The sequence below is a fragment of the Pleurodeles waltl genome, chromosome 4_2 (genome assembly GCF_031143425.1).
Source record: "Pleurodeles waltl isolate 20211129_DDA chromosome 4_2, aPleWal1.hap1.20221129, whole genome shotgun sequence".
Classification (NCBI taxonomy): Eukaryota; Metazoa; Chordata; class Amphibia; order Caudata; family Salamandridae; genus Pleurodeles; species Pleurodeles waltl.
The window spans coordinates 13,814,079-13,839,187 of record NC_090443.1 but is presented as its reverse complement, the minus strand read 5'-3'; the positions used below and the strand labels follow the sequence as shown (position 1 = coordinate 13,839,187).

Sequence of the window (25,109 nt, the reverse complement as noted above, 5' to 3'; positions counted from 1 at the left end):
AGGAACCAGAATGCGTGGACAAGCATGTACACCACAATCGCCACTATGACCCCAATGAAACTGTCTTGTAAAGAACATCCAGTGACGAAAGTGCCTGTAGACCTCATTTACAGACATGTGCTATATAATGGCAGATTATTATGCAAGATTCCCTTCAGAACCTGCTTCTCAGCCTACCGAACAACCAACACAAAATGCTCCTGTGTCGCCACAGGCATCAGGATATAGACCTGCAGTTCCCAAACCACCAGAAACAGAAAGACCACCACCTACGACTCCACATCAGGGGTTCAACAATTTGCTGATCTGCCACAGGGACTCATACAGAAAGACATGTCTGATGAAGGCCAATACACAGAATTCTGGGACCGCTTCTTGTGCCTTCCTCACCCAGACTGTACAGCTAGCCCCTCATCTGGATAAGCATTGAGAGAGGCCCTAGTCCATGGTTACTTTTTAATTTCACTCCATGTCCCTGTTGTATTCGTTAGCTGAGTTTGGATCGGGAGATATCTCCGTTGTCCCCCCCTTACAATTGCCACAAAGTCTAATATACTGTCTAAACTTGGCTGCTGAGGCGTTTTCGTATTTAACTCCTGATTGTGTTACTGGCACGTGCACTGCGTGAGCTTGCAAAGTTTGCCCCGCTTTGTGTACCTGTCTTACCCTATCCGTACTGTTGACCTTTCTTCTGTTTTGTACCTTTGTGTTTGTATATGCTTTTTGTATTTTTGTTTTCTTAACAAACTGGTCTGAATATTGTGACGTGTGATTAATTGTGTTATTTTTTATTATTATTGGCTGTTAACTTGAATATTTTCTGTTCTTTTTCCTGTTATCCTGTGTTTCCCGTTTTCCCTCCCTGGCGTTTCTTCCCTCCCACCTTTCTGTTTTGTTCGTTCCCTTCATTCCTTGTCTCTTGTTCTATTTTTTTGCTTTTATATTTACACTTTGTGTGCTCCGTCTTGTATGGCTTTGACAGAGGAGGAACGTGCGGCCTCGTGGGAATTATCTCAGTGTATGTACCATATCTTGGTCTCTCTTGTTACCTCACACGTTACCATAAATTTTCTATTCCTCACATGCTCCTTTGTGCTCTCTCTTTTCCTCACACATTACTTAATGCTCTCTGTTCTCACATTTTACTTCGTGACCTTTATCCCTCAGATGTCCCTTTGCCTCTGTTACTCAAATGTTACTTTATACTGCATTCTGCACAATTTGCATGGTGGACGATCTTCCTCACAAATTTATGCTGTTTTCTTCACCACACTTTCCTATATGCTGTATGTTTCGTTTATATTATGTTGTGTTTTCTGTTCCTCCTCATTCTTCATGATCTTTATCATGTGCATTTTTTGTCCTTTAAGTTCCTTCTGCTTTCTGTTTATTTCACATTTGTGTGCTGTCTTCAGAACTTTATTCTTTTGTGCTCTCTGTCCCTCTCATTTTATTTGGCACTAATTCCTGTGTTCTTTCTGTTCCTCACTTTTGTGCTCTTTTCTTCACTCATCACGTTGTGTTGTCTGTTTCTCGGGCATTTCTATGTGCTCTCTTGTACTTTAGCTCCTTTGTGCTTTCTGTGCCTTTTATATTTTTGTGTTTTTGTACACTACATACTGTACTTTTTCTATTCCGTTGTGGTCTTTTCTGCAGTCCTTCCTGTGTGACTTCTGTCAATAATGCATTTCTTTGTGTTGTCTTTAGCACTCATTCCTTCGTGCTTTCTGTTCATCAAAGATTCCTTTATGGTATCTTCTCCACTTGTTCCGTTGTGCTGTTTGCTCCTCGCACATTATTCTCATTATTTATTTCCCATGTTTTTTGTGCTGGTTTCACTTTTCTTCCCTCAAGTGCTACTTATTGTTCTCTATTACTCACGTTCCTTTGCAGTTTCTATTGCGTACTTTTTAAATTGTACTCCTCTCAAATACGTTTATTCTTTCTTTTCCTTCCCCATTTCTATACGCTCTCCCTCCCTCACACATTCCTCTGGGCATCTCGTACTCTTACATTCCATTGTGGTCATCAGATTTTCCATGTGCCTGTGTCCCGATGTGTTCTCTATTTTGGTGCTTAGGCTACATGCAGGTGCATGCTCTATATGCCTCGCAAAGTTATTGGTCTATCTTCCACACTCAGTAATCTGTATTTCTCATGCACTTTCTATTCCTTAAACGTTCTGTACTATCACACTCGCCTCAATGTTTTCACTCTTTGCTGATTTCTTCCTTGCATGCATAACTTGTTTGTAAACCCCATTCCTGGCCCTTAACTCTCGGTGCTTTCTCCGTAATCTGCTTGACCACATTGTACGCAGATATCTGCTGTGATGTTGAGGCAGTGTAGTATATGGCAGTGTCTGTCCTTTGGTAGAGGAGACAAGGAAGCATTCCCAGCCTCAAGACATTCCCATGCCTTCCACGTACTGCCTTCTGTTCTGATCAATATTCCTGTGTGTCTTTAACTGGAGACTACAAATTATTGGAAAAAAGATGGTGGCTGTCAATTATGAATGTCTGAAGAGAGATTTCTCATTATTATTATAACACATATATGCGACCGCTGCATGGTGAAGGAGCGACTTCACTGACCTCTGGTCAGCGTTTGCATCATTCCCCCCGCACAGCACCACCTGTTGTTGCTGCTGCCCTGCATCCTGTGAGCCTGCCTGGCTCACTGTGATCGAGGCCCTCCTCCATCTGCAGGCAACCGCCTGCAACTCATCCCTGGTGGCCAATGGTGGCCTTTCTGTCTTTCTCTCTGCTGCCTTTCTGTTCCCTTTTTCTGCCTTTTTTACCTTTTCACTTTCCTCCTCTATTTTTGCCTCCTTTCTATCATTTTCTTTGCCTTTGTCCTGCGTTTTCCTTGCCGCTGCTGCCTCTGCAGCCCGCCCCCTCCTAGCAGAGCGATCCCTCCCACCTCCCTCCCCTTCCTAATGGCAATCAATGGCAAGCCTGTCTGCACCCGTCCGTGCATGATCTGCGCCCAGCACCACAGACCCTGGTTCCAGCACCATCCGTCAATATGATGCCATCACCCTGCAAACCCTAAACACCAGAGGCTCCGCCGTATGCAACTATGCTTCGCCTAAGGACACTTGTGGCCCGTTCTCCTGCCGCAACTGCACCTTCACCTGCCACCGCACACCAATCCTCCTCTCCACTAGACCATCCTGACACCTCAGATGCATACTACTCAACACTTGCTCCTTCGTCAAACATGCAATAGAAGTATCGGTTCTACTCAACTCCATCGCACGGACGTCACCTTCTTCACAGAGACCTGGATTACCACCACCTCTGCGCCAGACATCGCCACTGCCATCCCTGACGGATTCAAGATCGTACATAAAGACCGTGCCAACTGGCCAGAAGGAGGTGTCACCATCGTCCACAAAAACTCACTACCAGCATCAATGTCCAAACCCCCATCACTGAACACCTGCACTTTCAGAGTAAGACAAATCCAAACACCACCCTCTGCGGCAACCTCATCTACAGACCCCCCGGGCCCTGTCCCCCCTTAGCAAAGCTCTGATGGACCTCATCGCTCCCCATGCCCTCTCCTCAAGGGACCATATCCTCCTCTGCGACCTCAATTTTCACCTCAACAACCTCAGCAACCCGAACACCTCAACTCTCATGGAGAACCTCGCCACCATCGGGCTCAAACAACTAGTCAACCTCCCCTCACACTCTGTAGGACACACCCTCGACTCTGTCATCTCTGCCGGAAACCACATCTCCTTCTCATACACCTCCAAACTCCACTCGACGGACCACCACTGTGTCCTTTTCTCCTTAACCAAGACCACAGAATGATACCACACCCACTGCCACCCCACAGAAACTGGACCAAAGTTACCGAAGCCCAGCTCACCACCGCTCTCTGCCACTCCCCACCACCAGACACCAGGGATGCCAACGACCCGGCCCACAACCTTCAGCCGTGGATCGCTAGCTGCGCCAACACTCTAGCCCCCTAAGGAAACCCGCCGGCAATCAACACCACAGGAGACCCAGCTGGTTTTCCCCTGACCTCCAAGAATCCAAGAGTGCCTACAGAGAACTCAAGAGAAAGTGAAAAAGCAGTAAGACAGACCACAAAGCCTTAAAAAATGCCATCACATAGTACTAGCAGCAGATCAGATCAGCTAGAAAATCAGCCATTCAGGAGGACATCTACGCAACGCACACAACAGCAAGGAACTCTTCACCATAGTCAACCACATACATCCCCTCCTCCCAAGACCTCTGGGACAACCTTGCCCCCTTCTTCCACCAAAGAATCCAGGACATCTACAAAGGATTCACAAGCAAAGACCCACCCCGCCTGCACTCCACCACCACCGCAGACCCCAACCCCCCACCGACCCTGGACCACTGGACCCTCCTCACCCCGGAAGTCACCCGGAGGCTCATGCATGCCATCCACTCTGGGGCACCCATGGACCCATGCCGTCACCACATCTTCAACCGAGCTGGCATCACCATTGCACCCAATCTATGCGGTACCATCAACCTCTCCATCAAGACTGCCACCTTCCCGGGTAAATGGAAGCACGCAGAGATAACCCCACTGCTGAAGAAGCCCTCCGCAGACCCAACAAAGCTGAAGAACTACAGACTGATCTCACTGCTCCCTTTTCCAGCCAATGTCATCAAGTAATCAAAGCACAGCTAACCGAGTTAATCGAGACAAACCACATCCTAGTTCCCTCCCAATCTGGATTCAGGAGCAACCACAGGACTGATACAGCACTCTTTCAACCACGGGTGACATCCACACCCTATTGGACCACAGTGAAACAGCTACCCTCATCCTCCTCGACCTCTCCACCACTTTTGACACCGTCTCTCACACCACCTTGTGCACCAGACTCTAGGTTGCCGGCATCCACGACAAAGCCCTGGAGTAGATCCGTGCCTTCCTCACTGGCTGAACCCATAAAGTCAGGCTCCCAAATTCCTCCTCAAAACCGATGGAAATCAGCTGCGGTGTACCCCAGGGCTCATCTCTGAGTCCCACCCTCTTCAATGTCTACATGATCCCGCTCACCAGGGTTGTCAGACACCACGGGTTCAATATCATCTCATATGCCAGCGACAAACAGCTGATTCTCTCTCTTATTGATAAACCATTGACAGCCAAAAGCAACTTCCACAATGGAATGAATGCAGTCCCCAACTGGATGAAAGACAGCTGTCTTAAGCTCAACTCAGATAAGGTGGAGATTCTCATCCTAGGGCCCCACTGCCTGGGATGTCTCCTGGTGGCCCACTGCCCTCAGAACAGCCCTATCTCTCACTGGCCAGACACGCAACCTTGGCATTATTCTCATCTCCTCACTCTCTATGGCCCGCCAAGTCAATGCTGTCTCATGATTGTCCTTCCACACTCTCTGCCTGCTCCGGAGGATTTTCAAGTTGATCCCCATCGATGCGAGAAGAACTGTCACCCATGCACTCGTCAGCAGTAAACTTGACTACGGCAACCACTCTATGCCGGCATCAACAACAAGACTCCTGAGAATACAGAATGCTGCAGCCAGATTCATCCTGGGCATCCCCTGCCACAGCCACATCTCCACCATCTGAGAGAGGTACACTGGCTCCCCGTCAACAAACGCATCACTTTCAAACTTCTGACACACACTTACAGGGCCCTTCACCATATAGGAACTGCCTACCTGAACCACCGCCTCTCCTTCTATGCAACCCCCAGGCAACTCTGCTCTGCTCAACTGGCCCTCGCCACCATCCACAGGATCCGGAAGAACTCGGCTGGAGGAAAATCCTTCTCCTAACTCGCTGCGCAGACCTGGAACACACTGCCAATTCACCTCAGGTGGTCACCCTCACTGGTTTAGTTCCTGAAGGACCTCAAGATCTGCCTCTTCGACTGACCTGCGTCCCTCTTTAGTGCCTTGAGACCTCCTCCGGGTGATAAGTCGCGCTTTGCAAATATTTGATTGATTGAATTATTGGTATGTGAGGATGAGGTCCATGATTGCATAATCTTCTTTTTATAGGTCACAGGTGGATGCACATGCCTGAATTATTCTACATCGTCAGGCTGGAGATATTCTGGGGTCGGGTTTACATAGGGGCATTCTTATAAAGTCAGTGAACATTGAAAATAGCCCCATGTTACCTATGATGTATCTGCTTCATTATGTGACCTGAACTCTAGCCAATGTGCTGGAGAGGGACTGACCCGCACTTTCCGCAAAGGCTTAACTGGCCAGATTTCCACCACTTATCCCATGTAAGGGAATACTTTGCATCTGCTCTCCTGTTGAAAACCTTCAGATGGGCATTCATCACAACTTTCTTCCTTCTTGGGTTACATCAGTTTCATTTGCAGCGAAGGAGGAGTGCTGCAAGGTAGTACAAACTGGTCACTAGCAGAGTAAAAATTGCCAGTGCCCCAGTCATCCTATTGAGGTGTTACAAATAGCTGTAGTATGGCACAAGACCATTTATAGACTACTTCCAGAAAGGGACAGGCTTCTAACCATATCTATTCTATAGGATGGTGAGCTTGGTTTTTGAGTATAGCCGTTGGGTTCATGGGCTTGCCTACAGCTAATTTGCATCACATAGGGAATGCCACAATCCTATGCCACTATGGATTGTTTAAAAGTACATTATTTCACTCTGAAGTCGGGGATTATGGACATACTTTCTAAAGGATACAATATGTTTGGGAAGATATTCTGCAGATGATGAAGAATGGCACAGAGAGGGCAAGATCATCAGGGCCTCTGCAAGGCAGCCAGGGAATTTCTAGTTTCAGACTTTAATCTCAAGAGAAAGGCTATCAACACCAGGCTGTATTTTTCACAACTACCACCAGTATTGGTGATAAAGATTTTGCCGAATTTGAGCTTCAATAAACAGGTCAGAACAACAAGTACAATCAAAGGAGACCTGGAGGACAGTCGAGACACAGGCATACCCTAATCTCTTCATTCCACCTCCTTTTAAACCTGTATTGTCAGACATGATACACTTTTTTCCTAACATTTTTCTAGGAATTTACACTATATAGGTTCACGAAAATATGCTGGAACTAAAACCAGAATCCTCATATTGCTTTTAAAGAGTGCAGTAGAAGCGGAGCCTAATGCACTGATGGGTCAAGAATTTTACTCCAGATTCTGTTGTGTGCTCAAAAGATAAGGAGAAAGGTGCCCACAAGTAGACTGCTTAAGCTTAACAAATTTCTCAAGAAACAGTGGTACTACTTGTTATCTCTATTGAAACCCTTCTCTTGTATCAGAGATGGTGACTTCCTGGCTTACATTGACTTACATAATACTGAATTTACCATCCTGATCCATTTATCATACAGAAAATACAATTGCTTAATGGCAGATGGACAGCACTGCCAGCTCACGGTCATTTGCATTGAGACCTCAGATACACTCCTCCAATATTTACAGAGTGCATAGCACCAGTTCCTGGTAAGGAGAAGGAAAGGGCTACCCTCTGCAGATGGAGGTCACAAACACATTCACATGTCTACTCGTAGTCAAGAACAGCTATGTATGCAATGGAACCACGTCCATGGAAAATGGGGCAACCACATCACAGGCACTCCACTTTTGAGAGAGGTGCTCTGGAGGTGAATGAACAGTGACATTTTCCAGATATCAGAGAATATCAAGGACAAAATTATTGTGAAAAAATATCCAGGACAGAAATATTTAGAAAGCAGGTGCAAATAGGTACATATAGATGTAATATTCTTTCCTCCATATTTATTCACCTTGAAGATATATATATAATGTCAAGGTACACATATGTGGAGACACTCATAGTAAACCTTTCCATAGTCATAGAAACTTACCTTCACAATATCTTTGTACTTGATATTCTTACCACAATACTCTGGCCTTACAAAACTTTATTTTCAATATTTTGGTCGATCACCTGCCTTTACATGCAGCAGATCTGTCTACCTGGAGTTGCTTGCCTGCTGGAATGGGAATGTCAGTGGTCTGTTGTCCCAGACACATCAACCTCTTAGAACTCAGTATTGTCAGGCTATCCCTCGAGGTTTTCCTCTTTCCTCTCACAAGAGGTCACAGGTTGACTTGCACAGATGACACCACAACCATGTTTTGCATTCTGAATCTGGGAGAAACAAGGTCTCTGGCTCTGACTGTGGAAGCTCAGTGTCTAAAGTACCATGCTAAGAACCTTGCTGTGGACATTTCAACCAAGCCAGTGCCTAGGAGTGCAAACAACCGCCCTTGTGCCCTCAACATATAAATAACACAAAGTCCCAGAAAGCAGATAGATACCAAACAACTGACCCTCATATTTCAGTGCAGGGGAAATTGTTGGGACCAGACTACCAAGTACCCCCTTCTTCACGAGCACAGGGATCTGCTCATGGAGTTGGAATGGGGCTTTTCAGGGTGAGCTGGTTTGGCAAGGTTCTCTATGCTTTTCCTCTAATTGTGCTGTTCCCGAGAGTCCTGTGCATGCTGAGGAGAGAGGCAATGCCCAAATAATACTGATATCACCACATACACAAGAGCAATGTTTTTCAGAACTGTAGGAAATGTCGATGGACATTTTTTACAATATGGAGATAAACAACAAACCTAAATCCACTCACCATGTCCCTGCATCAGCCTACCTCATCCAGTAGAGTACATCTGGCTGCTAATTCAAGATACTTAATGCAAAGGGTTTGCTCATCCTTATTCTCTTCCAGGAATATCAAAGGGTTCATGAATATTTTGCTTTCAATCTTTCTCACTGGCACCAAGTCTCACACAGTCATAAGAGTAAGATTCTGTACTAGCAGCATGAATTAAGGTACTTTTACAGAGCAGTGACTTGATCCAGAGCTGGTTACCATGGGACAGGTGGTGCTTCCGAACCTCTCTGGTTACAGTGAGGCTCATTCTTTCCTACAGTTTTTCTTTTCTACTACAGATTCAAGCATGTGATACCAACCCTAGAGAACCCGGAGCTCACAGGTTAGTATCTGTCAAAGACGCACATGCAGCCTTCTCTTCTGCCTTTTTTTGAGGCTCCAGAATGTATTTACTGGCAGGTGGATACTCTGAGTAGACTTGAGCTCAGTGTCTCTGCACCTCATTGGCCAGAGTCATTGTCACATAATAAGGTAGGCTGACTACAAGTAGTATATAGCTGTTATTTTTATTAATTGAGTCTATTTGTACACTGCTATGCAAAAATGGAATATCGAGGATTCCATGCCAGACGACAAGGATTAATGCAAGAATGGGAATCCATGAAACACACCAGTGGTGGATAACTTTGAAAGAACCACATTATTGGTTTAGATGTAGAACTGAATTCTAGTATCTCATGGAAGGGTCAAACACCCTTTGCTTTTTACACAGACAACTGAAATGTTCCATCTTCTTTCTAACTAAAACCCACACCCTGGATGCTAGTGGCTCAAGGATATCATTCAAATATCTCCATCACTGTGTGGGCTGTAACAATTACTCTTTCTTTCGCCTCACACAGACTTTAGCCACCTAGTATTCTGAAGTAAAAAATGGACAAGCAGCACTCTACACAAACTTTAAATAAATAAATAATCTGCTAGGAGGACCTTTAGACGTGTTTGGTATAGTTAGCAAGGCTTACAAAATAAAAATTCCTCCTCTTTTGCCATAAGGTGGTTGATGCATCGGGTCCTTAGAGGTAAATGAATATTCATTCATGAAGTACCACAAAATGAAAATATAAAAAAATGTAAAAGCAGCAAAAAAAGGTAAAAGAAATGAACAGATAAATCTGAGGGGACTGATTCACAAAAATGAATTTTGTAGAAGATAAAGTAGTACTACAATAGTATTACTTTTTACTAACAAATGCAATTCACAAACCTATGGGGTTTATTCACCAAGGAAGATTTACACATGAGAAAATTTACACATCTCAATTTACTCTTACAGTTTTAGCAAATTAACTATTGTTGGCTAGTCACCATTTCCATGTATTATTTGCTACAAAGTGTAAAGTCACATGTAAATTTCCAAGAGTAGAGTTATAACTAATACATTTTCACGCGTAGACAAACTTCTCTGCCACTGGGGCGGAGATCTCCCTACAGTAAGCTTATTAAACTTTTAAAAATTAAAGTAGTAAAACAACTTAATGTTACATACTCATGTAAATTAATTGAGATCGTTATTTTAAGTGCAGGCCAAAATAACAAAAATGCTATTATCTTGATTTTGAATTCAATATTTGTATAATTCAAATAAATTAAATTAAATTACAATCATATTTTTAATGTTGTATTAAAAAATAATGCCACCCAAAGTAAATTGTTTGTATATACTTAATATGTATTTTAAATTACAAAAAGTTACATACAGAATTAATTAAAATTATTTTCTAACAATGTTATATGTATTTGGTAATTAAAAATGGTCACTGAATATTTATTAAAAAATATTTTTTATCTACATATACTTTTTTACCATTTCATTAAATTTATAAATTATATTCTATTTCAGAAGGTCGAAACAAATTAATTTATTTTAACATTTCATATTGGGTTCTGGGTTAAGTCCCGTTCTCGAGTCATCTGGGCCAATCAATCGGTTTCTCTGTTGAAAGAATATTTTTGGGGAATATCCGATATGTTCTAAAAATTCCACGCATTATTTTCACTTTGACATTTTGTACACTTTAGCTCCCTTATCTCATTTTTCATTCCGAGGTAAGAAAGTCTGGAATAAGACATCACTCTCTTCAGTTGGCGGGCTATGATTCAGCACGTCCTTCGCTAATATTTTTTGCCAGTTTCTGAAGCCCAGGAAATGCTTACTAATCATTGTAACTCTCAACTGAGAATGAAAATGTTGAGCCCACTAACTGCCACAGTACAAATCATTTTGGTGTTTGCATTGTGTAGGATTCCAGTAGCTGGCCCATTCTCCTACAAAGTAGTAAATCTGCAACCACAGGTCTACAATCTTGCTTGTGTGTAGATCTATGGTTTGTTGACATTTGCATCTGGAAGCCTGAGACGCCTTCTGTTCTCCTTCCCACCCTCAAAGGAGTTCTCTTTTCAGGGGTACATTTCTAACTTGTTCCAGGATGAGAAGTGGTTACTCACATGAAAATGTTTATATGAATAACACACATTAAACTGATTTTCTGTTGGCCCCAGAGATTCCAGCTTAGAATCCCACAACACATTTCATTCTCCCCTAGCCTTGAGACAGAGCACTTGAATAACTTTAAAGACATTACTACACAGCTATAAACAAGCTCATCTGCAGAAGACATATTCATATATATTGATTACTGTCAATTACTTTGCAGACATCACACATTTTAACATTTTGGCTTGAAGATCTTTTAGTTTCTCTCTTTGCCTGAGAAAGCTGTCCCACATCAATCTCTTTTATGCGACTGGTCTCAACTTTCACTTGTCGCACCACCAAGTGTTCACCAGGCACATACAATTATATACTTTGATCGCTACCAGATGTTGATAGTGCCTCAATTCTACTTCTATCTCCTAATCCCCATCAAACTGAACCATTTTGAAATTGTCACTTCGCTTAGATATATATTTCATTTTTGCATCTCTTCCCCAGCCAATAAACTTTATACTTCATGAACAAAATTGAGTACTGATTGCACTGATTGGTTTGTCTGGACCACATTATAATCACCCTCATTGTAGTTTACTGTAATACTATCAACTACACCCTACAACTTAGCATAGATTTTCCAGAAGATGAATAACATAGCTCCACAATACCATGGGTATTGGGACGATTGTTTTGAGCTCCATGTTCAATTGTATTACCATGATATTGTATTTTATTGTTTTGCTTCTCATTGCCTTAGAATCCACATTTATAAACAAATCCATAGCCACACTAACTAGCACTTCGCAGAGAAATAGAATTTCTAGATATTCCACTGTATGCTCTTGAACCCAAGTAGTCAATCAATCAATGCATCAGCTGCCACTACTAAGGCCTCCACGGGCATTACTGATTACAATATGGAGTTCGCACACTTTAGTAGCCAACACCATTGTTCTTCACTCCAGACACTGATTATTACACTGTTAGTAGGGACTCTCATGAGACACATAAGACGTGCAATCAATGTGTTGACCTGTTATCAGGAACAACATGGATGCAATATAATGTTCTGTTAACGTAGACAAACTTAACAATAAAAAGATTCATGCAAAAAACATGGCTCCATAATACCATGGGTAAGTCAGGTTACTCAGATAGCAGCTAAACACTCTGCCAAGGTAACTGCCCACACCTACTAATCTCAGTAACACATGCATCTATTAGTTATTAAAAACAACCTATTTTAAACAACAACAATATCAGAAATACTATTAAACCATGTTCAGTAGGCCATGGGTCAGTCAGGGTCTACTGAACTCCAAAAATGATAGGTGAGGTTGTTTGCCACTGGTGTCCTGGAACCTGTCCTACTATGGTTCTGCAAATAGAACTCTCAGGGAAGTAGTGCAGGGTGCTGAAGCTCAGCACTTAACAGTCATCCAAGAAAAACAATAGCTTGAATGTCCAGCTAGTAGTTTTAATCATACAGTAGTACTAAATACCACACAATCCAATGTGTTATACAAAATAGGAGATGATGTGGCATAATGGCCAGAGCTGACAACTTTGGAACTGAGGAACCAAGTTTAATTCTCAGTATTGGCTCATCACTCCGTGCTTCTGGGTAAATCACCTAACCTTCCAGTGCATAAATAAATGTGTACTGTAGGAGGCTGGCCTGGCTTGTAGTGGGTACCAGAGGTACTTACACCTTGTGCCAGGTCCAGTTATCCCTTATTAGTGTAGAAGAGGTGTTTCTAGCAGCTTATGCTGATAGATGGTAGCTATGGCAAAGCAGCTTAGGCTGAACTAGGAGACATGTAAAGCTCCTACTATACCACTGGTGTCATATCCACAATATCATAAGAAAACACAATATACAGATATACTAAAAATAAAGGTACTTTATTTTTATGACAATATGCCAAAAGTATCTCAGTGAGTACCCTCAGTATGAGGATGAGGAATATACACAGGATATATGTACACAAACCAAAATTATGCAGGTAATAGCAAAAGGGAGTAATGCAAGCAATGTAAAGTTACAGTAGATTGCAATAGGAGCACATAGGTATAGGGGCAACACAAACCATATACTCCAAAAGTGGAATGCGAACCACGAATGGACCCCAGGCCTATGTGAGCTTGTAGAGGGTCGCAGGGACTGTAAGAAAACAGTGAGGGTTAGAAAAATAGCCAACCCCAAGACCCTGAAAGGTAGGTGTAAAGTGCACCTACTACCCCAAGAGAACACAGAAGTCGTGATAGGGGGATTCTGCAAGGAGAACAAACACCAGCAATGCAACAACAGTGGATTTCCGGACCTGAGTACCTGTAAGACAAGGGGACCAAGACCAAGAGTCGCGACAGTGTCAAGAGTGGGCAGGAGCCCAAGAAATGCCAGCTGAGGGTGCAAGGAAGCTGCAACCTGTTGGAAGAAGCTCGGTGTTCTGCAAGAACGAAGAGGACTAGGAACTTCCCCTTTGGAGGATGGATGTCCCACACCGTGAAGAAGCTTGCAGAGGTGTTCCCACGCAGAAAGACTGCAAACAAGCTTTGCTAGCTGCAAGGGTTGTGGTTAGGGTTTTTGGATGCTGCTGTGGCCCAGGAGGGACCAGGATGTCGCCACTTGGATGAGGAGACAGAGGGGGCGCCCAGCAAGTCAGGGAGCCCTCACCCGCAGAAGTACCTGAACAGGCACTTAGAAGAAAAGTGAACCGGAGGCCACCCAAAGTCACAAAAGGGAGTCCCACGACGCTGGAGGACAACTCAGAAGGTTGTGCACTGCAGGTTAGAGTGTCGGGACCCAGGCTTGGCTGTGCACAAAGGAAATCCTGGAAGAGTGCACAGGAGCCAGAGCAGCTGCAAATCACGCGGTACCCAGCAATGCAGTCTAGCGTGGGGAGGCAAGGACTTACCTCCACCAAACTTGGACTGAAGAGTCACTGGACTGTGGGAGTCACTTGGACAGAGTTGCTGAGTTCCAGGGACCACGCTCGTCGTGCTGAGAGGGGACCCAGAGGACCGGTGATGCAGTCTTTTGCTGCCTGTGGTTGCAGGGGGAAGATTCCATCGGCCCACGGGAGATTTCTTCAGAGCTCCTGGTGCAAGAAGGAGGCAGGCTACCCCCAGAGCATGCACCACCAGGAAACAGGCGAGAAAGCCGGCAGGATGAAGCGATACAAGGTTGCAGTAGTTGTCTTTGCTACTTTGTTGCAGTTTTGCAGGCGTCCTGAGCAGTCAGCGGTCGATCCTTTGGCAGAAGGTGAAGAGAGAGATGCAGAGGAACTCTGGTGAGCTCTTGCATTCGGTATCTGAAGAATTCCCCAAAGCAGAGACCCTAAATAGCCAGAAAAGGAGGTTTGTCTACCTAGGAAGGAAGATAGGCTAGTAACACAGGTAAGAGCCTATAAGAAGGAGTCTCTGACGTCACCTGCTGGCACTGGCCACTCAGAGCAGTCCAGTGTGCCACAAACACCTCTGTTTCCAAGATGGCAGAGGTCTGGGCACCTCCCCTGGGAGGTGCAGGTCAGGGGAGTGGTCACTCCCCTTTCCTTTGTCCAGTTTCGCGCCAGAGCAGGGCTGGGGGATCCCTGAACCAGTGTAGACTGGCTTATGCATAGATGGGCACCATCTGTGCCCATCAAAGCATTTCCAGAGGCTGGGGGAGGCTACTCCTCCCCAGCCTTCACACCTATTTCCAAAGGGAGAGGGTGTTACACAGATGTTACTCAGAGGAAGCCCTTTGTTCTGCCTTCCTGGGCCAGGGCTGCCTGGACCCCAGGAGGGCAGAAACCTGTCTGAGGGGTTGGCAGCAGCAGCAGCTGCAGTGGAGACCCCGGAAAGGCAGTTTGGCAGTACCCAGGTTCTGTGCTAGAGACCCGGGGGATCATGGAATTGTCCCACCAATGCCAGAATGGCATTGGGGTGACAATTCCATGATCTTAGACATGTTACATGGCCATGTTCGGAGTTACCATTGTGACGCTGTACATAGGTAGTGACCTATGTACATTGCACGCGTGTAATGGTGTCCCCGTACTCACAAAGTCCGGGGAATTTGCCCTGAACGATGTGGGGGCACCTTGGCTAGTGCCAGGGTGCCCTCACACCAAGTAACTTTGCACCCAACCTTCACCAGGGGAAGGTTAGACATATAGGTGACTTATAAGTTACTTAAGTGCAGTGGGAAATGGCTGTGAAATAACGTGGACGTTATTTCACTCAGGCTGCACTGGCAGGCCTGTGTAAGAATTGTCAGAGCTCCCTATGGGTGGCAAAAGAAATGCTGCTGCCCATAAGGATCTCCTGGAACCCCAAATACCCTGGGTACCTCAGTACCATATACTAGGGAATTATATGGTTGTACCAGTATGCCAATGTAAATTGGTAAATTTAGTCACTAGCCTGTTAGTGACAAATTTGGAAAGCAGAGAGAGCATAACCACTGAGGTTCTGGTTAGCAGAGCCTCAGTGAGACAGTTGGGCATCACACAGGGAACACATACATATAGGCCACAAACTTATGAGCACTGGCGTCCTGGCTAGCAGGATCCCAGTGACACATAACAACCACACTTACAACATAGGGTTCTCACTATGAGCACAGGGCCTTGGCTAGCAGGATCCCAGTGAGACAGTGAAAACACCCTGATATATACTCACAAACAGGCCAAAAGTGGGGGTAACAAGGCTAGAAAGAGGCTACTTTCTCACATGTACTATAACTGGGGTTCATGTAAAGCACTTCAACGCCTCAAGATCGAATTTGTGCTACAAAAATATTGCAAAATTAAAAATAAGATATTGTCCCTGGGTGTGATCCTTCTTCATAGTGCTTCACTCCTTCATTCTCCTTTCATCTTGGGTTGCCCTTCCCTGCTAAGTCCCCCCTGCTGCAATTCAGAGAAGCATGATTCAAGGCCAGGTGCAGTCTCCTAGAGAAATTCAAATGCATACTCAATTCAAGATCTTTTTTAATTTTACCACTTTGTGGTGTTTTGAGTAGGTAATTTTCAGCTTTTCACTCTTCTCAAGTACTCAAGGTGTCTACTCTGCACATCTGATGCAAGGGCCACAGTGAACGACTATTCCTCAAGGCTGCTGAGCCAGCTAGGCATGGGCCATGCCCATCCCCATGCCTCTCCAGATTAGTTGTGCACTGCTGCTGCTCCATTGGAGGTGCAGATCCACCCACAATGGCGTCCTTGGGTCACCTTAATGCAGCTTCACCTGGGCCACTGGCCAAAATGGATCCCACTGGCTTTAGTACTCATTCATCCACACCATCAATCACTGCACATTTGTTACATGCACTGCACATGTAAAAGCACTTGACATGCACACTGAGTGCCAATGCAAGGTTCTGGGTATACATATAATAACACAACTTCACACAAGTGGGACCAATAGGCATCGCTCACAGTCTGGTCACACTATTGATGCTTCTAAAAATATGGTATGCTGACACCACTGATCTATGCACTGTACTCAGGACAGGAGCAGTAGGCCCTTGAGTGTGTGTGGTGTGCCTCTCAGGTCTCAGACCAAATATAGTCAGGAACAGGGCTAGGCCTTTGCATACACGCTACAAATGTCCAAAGCTGAAAGTTGGGGTACCAGGTTTTCATGCAGTTGTGCACTCAGGGCAGGGGGACACACACATATACCATGCAGGTGACTTTCCTGTCCCACCAAATACGATCCTGGTGTTACAGCTTATAAACTCAACAAGAGTCTGGCCAATGTTTGAACCTTAGAAGTTACCTTTGGAAGGTAACAAACCGTTATGGGTTGTGACCCCATAGCAATGGCAGGGTGTGTGCTGTGTAAATAGTTCCAACATAACATAGTCTATGTAAGTTTTATTTATATGCTGGAATCCAACAATGATTCCCCTGCTTGGCAGGAGTGTTGCTTCACTGAGAGCATCGCTTCAGAAACGTGCTACTTATTACCTAGGAAATAGCCCTACTAAGGAGCCATCCACTTCTTCAATGAAGCATTGAACATATTTGGCAATATTAGCGGTATGCCTTTGTGTAAAGCCAAAAAAGATATAGACAATGAGCAGATATTTCCCCAAGTCCCAAAAGAGGGTGATGGTATTCCATAGTCACCATTGGTTTGAAGAAATCCTCAAAATATCTACTTTGGTATAAGTGGGAGTTCTATTGACTTTGCTTCTGAAGCTACCACTCTGATAGACAATAATTCATGGATTGTCTGTGTTCAAAGTACTTTTGAACTTTGTAGTATTTTTCTGATTCCTTACACAGTGTTATGTCTCCGGGCATTTCTAGGTTTTATCAATCCCCTTCACTAATACTATATAATTATACAATTAAGTCATGGGCCTTTGACGTTTTCCAGGTGCTTTGGGAGTTAGATTAGTATCAGCACTGGTTGTACACTTATTTTGTCTTTTGGACCAGATTAGGACGGGGTGTTGTGACCGGAGTTATCACTGGCATTCAGTTGGGTATCTTTAAATGTGACAGATGGTTCTCCATTGGATTTGGGACTGAAGCATGGCCTCTGACAACCCAACTGAATGGAAGGCCACCCTCCAAAGTCCTAATCAGTCATAGATATTACAGTTCTCCTTCTAACTCTATTCAGTGCAGGATATAGAAATGAAGGGTGATTCATATCTTGCGATTCGATTTCATATAGCTCACAGATCTTTTTGTGTTGAGAAGTTTTCTTACAGGAATCCATATGGCACTGAATTTGTAGCCCGTCATTTTAGATATGTATCATAATCTTTGCAGCATTTGTTAAAGTTGCCCTCAGATAAAATAGCATTTAGCTATGTAGACATTGTCATCGGAGCGAACTGAACAATTGTAGAGGAATCCAAAAGTCCACTTCTTCTTTAACAAGATCAAATTAGTCTGTGATGATATTCATTCAGAAAAAGTACCTTGTTACTACAACTCTTAAGACCGAAACTGTCTGCACTTATTACCCTTTTTCACCAACTGTTCAGCCTGATCTTGATACAGTTTTTGCAAGCTGTTATCCAATCAGCTTTCCTTAATATCCACGTTGAGCAAAATGTATGAACTTTTTTTATGTCTTTTCTTGAAACTTTGCTCTTTCGCACAAGCTGGCTTCCCTTTTGCATAGAAACATGCCATATTTAAACGCATCCTGAAAACCCGTACCTTGTAACTGAATAACGTCTAGCTAATATTCCTCCTTCCCTTTCTTTACAAACTTCTAGAACAATTGGCCTTTAAACAACTACTACAGTTGAGTTCACCTATATTGCTGTATAGGAATAGTTATCTTTTCGCTTTTCGATTATCTTTGCTAGTTGGTCGACAATTGGTGTTTTGGTGCAATAGTATTATTAGACCTATCAGCAGTCATCAACACTGCTTTTTGACTTTTGTATTTATTTCACATTTTTATATATTGCGCATCATTACCAAAGAGATATCAGCACACTTTACAGGTAGCCAATCAGTTGAGCTGGATCTCCCTTACACTGAACATGGTAGTATAATAAGCACTAAGATGCTGAGTGAACTCTGTAACAGATATTCATAAAGAATTCTTACTGAAGAATGTTAGGAACATAAATTGAAGAGGCAAAGAACTTAGTGAGAGGACAGCTTGTAACAATGAGGTAACAATAGGTGGGAACACAACATGAGGAAGAGACCGGATCTGGAGAATACAGGTTTAAGAATCAGAGAGAGTTGTTAGAGAGGGATGAGGGTAGAAAGGTAAGATAAGTAAATCAGAGGCATTGACAACAAAGACGTTGAATGAACAATGTGAGAATATATGACTGAAAGATGGATGAAGTGAAGGAGAGTAGGTGAGTCTTAGAAAGGGAAGGTGACATTTAGCTCCGTGAGATGCAGTGTTGCTATGTACCATTTGGTGCTATTGAATTACAAATGAGAGGAAGATTTGGAATCAATAGTAAAAGATAAAAGAATATGTGCGAAATAAGCTGGAGGATCATGACTGAACAAGAGAGAAGGGTGACTTATGAGCCAGGAATGTGTTGTAAATGAGCCATTGACAATGATATCCTGGAAAATATCTTAGTTGACACAGGTTTTGGTGACCAAGCCTTCAAATGGATCAAGTTATTTTTATCTCATGGTCTGCAGATCAATGACCTTGCCACTTTTTCTGTTGCACACCTATGAAATTGAAGTGTAGTGTCATGCAGGGGTCGATTCTGTCCCCACAGCTTTTTAATGCCTGGAGCTGATCCCTAGCTACTCTTGGACAACACGGAGATCATATTTGGCCTGTCTAGTTTGTGTGAAAAAGATGAACATTATACAAGGTGTCAGATTTTGGCCAACTGCCTGACTCTAACATGTTTATGGACTTCTTGAACTTTCTGAAACGAAATCCAATCCAAAACTGTGGTGTTGCAATCTAACAAAAGCCTCTCCAGATTGTAAAGAATGCTGCTTCCTGCCTGATATCTGGCATTTCAAGATAAGAAAGGAGGTCACCGAATCTTAAAATCTTGCACTGGCTACCCATTAGCTCCAGACTTCGGCCATGCCCTGTTTCTTCTACTTCTTTGTAAGTGCCTGTAGGCACAATATATTGCTTTAGTCTATGCCATGTCAGTTAACTTTTACCAAGGCCTGCTAGGAGTAAAATGTAACTATGCCTAGTGATAACAAGGGATGACCTTTGGCAGTGCTTTATACCCACTACCCAGTGCCTACTGTCCAAAGCCGCATTCAGTGCCACAGAATATTGTGTGCCATTTCGGACCTGTGCCTTCTACCCCTCTTCTAGTGCCATCAAGACATGGCCTCCGACCATACTCAGCAAGAATATCTTGCCCACTTTACCTTCTCCTAGAGCCCACTGAACAATGGTTGTGGCATTCTAACCCATCATATGTACATTAATAATATCCCACAGGGCTTGCTGAGAACACAGTCATAGCCATTGTCAATATACTTTGCCTAGTGTTCCTGACTTCGAAACCTGTGAAAGAAATTTAGCAATGCCATCAGTTGCTGGGCACTTCCATTCCCCGGGCCTAGTATATTAGTCTTAGGGGCATATTTATACTCCGTTTGTGCCGGAATTGAGTTGTTTTTTTTGACGCAATTCCGACGCAAAACTAACTCCATATTTATACTTTGGCGTTAGACGCGTCTAGCGCCAAAGTTCATGGAGTTTGCGTCATTTTTTTGCGTGGACACCTACTTTGCGTTAATTATATGCAAGGTAGGCGTTCCCTTCTAAAAAAGTGACTCCGAGGCATGTGCGCCGTATTTACACTCCCGGGCAAAATTCACGCCCGGGAGTGGGCGGGTCAAAAAAAATGACGTACGGCCGCTTTTGCGCCGTTTTTTAGCGCCTGTAAAAGGCAGGCGTTAAGGGACCTGTGGGCTCGGAAGGAGCCCAGAGGTGCCCTCCCATGCCCCCAGGGACACCCCCTGTCACCCTTGCCCACCCCAGGAGGACACCCAAGGCTGGAGGGACCCATCCCAGGGACATTAAGGTAAGTTCAGGTAAGTGTTTTTTTTTATTTTTTTGGGTGGCATAGGGGGGCCTGATTTGTGCCCCCCTACATGCCACTATGCCCAATGACCATGCCCAGGGGACAGAAGTCCCCTGGGCATGGCCATTGGGCAAGGGGGCATGACTCCTGTCTTTGCTAAGACAGGAGTCATTTCTATGGGGGTTGGGAGTCGAAAAAAATGGCGCAAATCGGGTTGAGGCGAAAAATTTGCCTCAGCCTGACTTGCCCCATTTTTTCACGCCCAAGCTCCATATCCCCCTACGCCGGCACTGCCTGGTGTATGTCGATTTTTTCAACGCACACCAGGCAGCGCCGGCGGCTAACGCCGGCTAACGTCATTGATTAAATACGGCGCCCGCATGGCACTTCAGAATGGCGTTAGCCGGCGCTAATTTTTTTGACGCAAAATTGCGTTAGCGCAGTTTTGCGTCAAAAAGTATAAATATGGCCCTTAGTATTTGCAGGAAAAGCCTGCATCTGGACTAGTGGGCACTAGGCACAGGTCATGGCTCCATGCTGTATCATATGCCTTGTCTCTCTGCACAAGTAGCCACTGGGCCTGGTCTTCGATCAGAGGTTTCAGTATTCCTCTGTTAGCAAGAATTCCTAAACAGAATTTCAATGAAACTCCCCTGGTGCCCTTTACAACATTCTCTACATTTTACCAATTTGAATGACAATTCCAAAAATCAAGCCTAAAGGGACACGTTATATTTTTGAGACATTTGAGGTAAATTTGTAATATAGAGTCAAAGTTATAAACAATTCAAAAACATTTTCTGTAGCTCTTCACAGTACCACTGTGCACCAAAATCAACCAGTACTCAGCTCTTGGCCTGGGTCTTCTTGGAGTGCAGACTTGTACTATTACAGAGTTCTGGTTAGGGTTAGACATATAGGGAATAGAGGTATATTGACGAGGTACAGTAATGCCATTTCATCCCAACGCAATGGGGACTGGACATTGTTGGTGTCAGTGAAGTTGAGTTTGGAGGCTCTGGGGCTAAATGTAATCCTTTTCACAGGGCAGATAGACATTTTTTACAGTACAGAGATTGGCCAAGCCCTCAATTGGACGGTGTGCCTCCGCCTTGCTACCTGTGGCACCAGAAAATATGTTCACAACAAGAACTGTATACCTTGACTGACAGGGCAAAACAGTTAGAACTCTTCATAGTATCATACTATAGCCTTAGAACCCGCCGTAGCGGGCTTTTATTAGCCGGTAGAGCCCGCTACGGCGGGTTCTAAGGCTATTAGAACATTCTGCCACTCAGGGCAGAATGTTCTATTAAATAAAACAAATTCCTCACGGAGCCCGAGGGGATTAAAATCCCCTGGGCTCCGTGAGGCTTTGTTCACAGCTCTTGCTGTGAACAAAGAGAACATTGGAATGTTGGCGCTGCGGGCTTTTACCGGCCAGTAAAAGCCCGGAGTACTCCATTGTTTTCAATGGAGCTGCCAATGTTCCAATGTTCTAATTCAGGTTAATGTTCAAAACCTTAAGTCAGCGGTCTTGAAGAGCTTGTAAACTCAGTGGTATACATATTTCTAGCTTATACTCACTCCCGCAGATTACTTAGGTGAACCTTGTGCCAGGTGAGAAAGTGGATCCAGATTTTATTCATTCTGTTCCTCCTCCTGGTTCTGGAAGGCATCCAACAACCTCACATTGTGCAATGGCCCCTTAAGTATTGCACGCAGTACACACAAGCTCTATTGATGCTAGTTCCTTTTTTCACATTCCTCCAAAGACGTGAGATCCATAGCAGTGCTGAGTTTTCTCACCACTTTTTAAAAATTTTTTTTTGTTAAAATTGGACTTTTGTTGAGGATATCTCCTCCAAACACTACTGTAATTTAAGCCTTCTGTACTTGCTGCCAACCATTGTCAGTAAGGGATACACTCCGAGAATGTTTATAATGACTGTGTCCATGGTAGGACACCAGGTTGTGTGATATTTGTTTTTCCATGAACCCTACGGCTATTAGGGAGATGGGAGCTAAATTAGTGATGGGGTCTTTGTAAGGTCAGTTAAGGACTCATTTCAGAAATACAACACGTTCTAAATCTAGATGATGGTCCGTGTCTTGAACCATGTCCCAATACAAGCACAAAAGATCTAAAAAGGGGTCCTCTTCTTCTTCAAAGCAAGAATCAGTACTGCAGTCCATATTATTCCTTAGAAAAAGTTCTAATATTCAGGCTTTTAGTGAGGCTTTGTTGGTTGAAACGCCATCTTAGGTTGTTAAGATATCGGCTGATCCAGACTCTGGGGCACAGCCATCAACCTAAATAACGGTTCCATCTGCCCATCCTCCAGAGCTGTTATCGGAGTCAGCCTTAGATTCGCTCCCTCATACTTGTGTCTACAAAGTGCTTTCAGTGCTGTTTGTCATTACCAAAATGCCATGTCCTCCACCCTGGATGCCAGTTTTGATTTTGACTTCAGTGCTGCCAGATTCTTGAGGAGTACAGATTCTTGAGGAGGCAAAGTGAAAAGCTGAGATGTTTTTCTCCCCAGCAAAACTTCCAGACCTCTTCTTTTTTTTTTTTAAAGCAGCCTTTTCAACGCGTGCAAGAATTATGTGGGTCTGATTGGGAGCATATTCACATGCTTCATGGTATACCATATTATGAAGATGTTGACAGTGAAGGGGACAATCATATTCCACCTTTGAATCCTGTCCTGTCAGCAGACTGTGTGTAGTTCTCTGCAGTGATACATAAAGCAGATGAGGCGTCTATTCTGTTTCACGTGGTTGAGGCAAAAGGGTCTCTTTTTACATAGACAATAGCCAGGTAATCAGGCCAGCGAAGGAATTGTGCTTCCTAGTACGGTCCTTTTGGATCAGGTATTTCAAGCATGAGAGAAGTCTCAGTTTACTTCTGCAGTTTCCTTGAACTATTCTAAGAAGTATAAACCCTCACATTTGATCCTCCTTGCCTCATTACCCAACCAACACCTGAGAGTTTGGTAGTTCAGATATGCTGAGCCTCTGTTAAGTAGTCCTACAGTTCATTCAGTTCCTCAAGACAGAGAATCAAAAATATCAGATCTGCTTGCAAGGAAGATGTTTGCATCAGAGAGTCAATTTCTTAAGGTGAATGGGGCATTGAGTCTGTTGATGTCTTATTCCCATGCATTATGGGAAATGGCTTTAGCAGTTACCACATATCTGTGATGAATACATAAAAATATTGTTTGCGAAATTGTGCCAAGATGGGATGAACACTGCAAATTATACTAGGCAGTCTGGTTTGGACTCTGTAGATTCTGTTTCACAGTCCATGCCATCTGTGATCGCTTTAAATTGCCACTCTTGGATACAAAACAACAGACTTTTCTGGGGATGCTCAGGCCCAGCTATTGAACTTGCTTTTTGATGGTTCATGCCTTTTGGAGACAAAGCTGAGAACTTGCTGGAAAAAGTAAGACATAGCAAGGTTACTGCTCAAGAGCTGAGGTTTTTTTTTACCTTATGGACAGTTCCAACGGTAGTACAAGTAATTTAAAGGCTTTAGCCATCCTTTTAGTCACCAGCAGATAGAGACTTCAACAACAACAGAAAAATATGTCTTTGAGACAGTCTTGGGCCATAGGCTATGCCAGAAGTCAGCAGACTCAGATTCCTCCAGCTTCCACCTCCACTTCCATCTAGAGCACAGCAGGTTTGAATGTCGTGTCCTACACCACAAAGCTCCTGTTGTTTGCAGATTATCTCACTTCATTTCCAAATGGGAAGAACTAACACCCCCCCCAACCTACTACACACCCCCCCAACCTACTACACACCTGGGCCCCTACCAACAATGAAGAAACTGAAAAAACGATTAATTCCATCCACTCAGGCTCCCCCTCGGACCCTTGCCCCCACCGTATTTTCAACAAGGCCAGCACGACCATCGCTCCCAAGCTTTGCACCATAATCAGCAGCTCTTTCGACGACGCCACCTTCCCAGACTCCTGGAAACACGCAGAAGTAACCACATTCCTGAAAAAGCCCAAAGCAGACCCTGATGACCTCACGAACTACCACCCAATTTCTCTTCTCCCCTTTCCCGCCAAGCTCGCTGAGAAGTTAGTGAACAACCGCCTGTCTCACTTCCTAGAGGAAAACAACGCACTTGACGCCTCCCAGTCTGGATTCCGCAAGAACCACAGCACTGAGACCGCCCTCATCGCCTGTACTGACGACATCAGAACCAGAGTCGACAAGGGCGGGACCGTCGCACTCATCCTCCTGGACCTTTCTGCAGCCTTCGACACTGTCTGCCACCAAACACTCTGCACACACCTTTACGACACAGGAATTCGACACAAGGCACTGGGCTGGCTCGCCTCCTTCCTCGCCGAAAGGACCCAGAAAGTCCGCCTCCATCCATTCCACTCCCTAGCCACCAAGGTCATCTGCGGAGTTCCCCAAGGGTCCTCCCTCAGCCCCACCCTTTTCAACATTTACATGGCTCCG

General features: G+C 44.3%; 1 protein-coding gene across 12 annotated transcripts in view; it reads left to right on the top strand.

Moving 5' to 3' along the window:
- The window catches only part of CACNA1A (calcium voltage-gated channel subunit alpha1 A), a 1,156,221-nt gene that overhangs the window by 1,094,728 nt on the left and 36,384 nt on the right, over nt 1–25,109 (top strand). For 9 of the 12 annotated variants that reach the window (XM_069230415.1, XM_069230416.1, XM_069230412.1 and 6 more), the window contains one exon: nt 983–1,018. The exons of the other annotated variants lie outside the window; for them this stretch is intronic. In XM_069230415.1, coding sequence (XP_069086516.1) covers nt 983–1,018 — 36 coding nt within the window. The remainder of the gene's footprint in view (nt 1–982; nt 1,019–25,109) is intronic. 12 annotated transcript variants of the gene reach the window in all.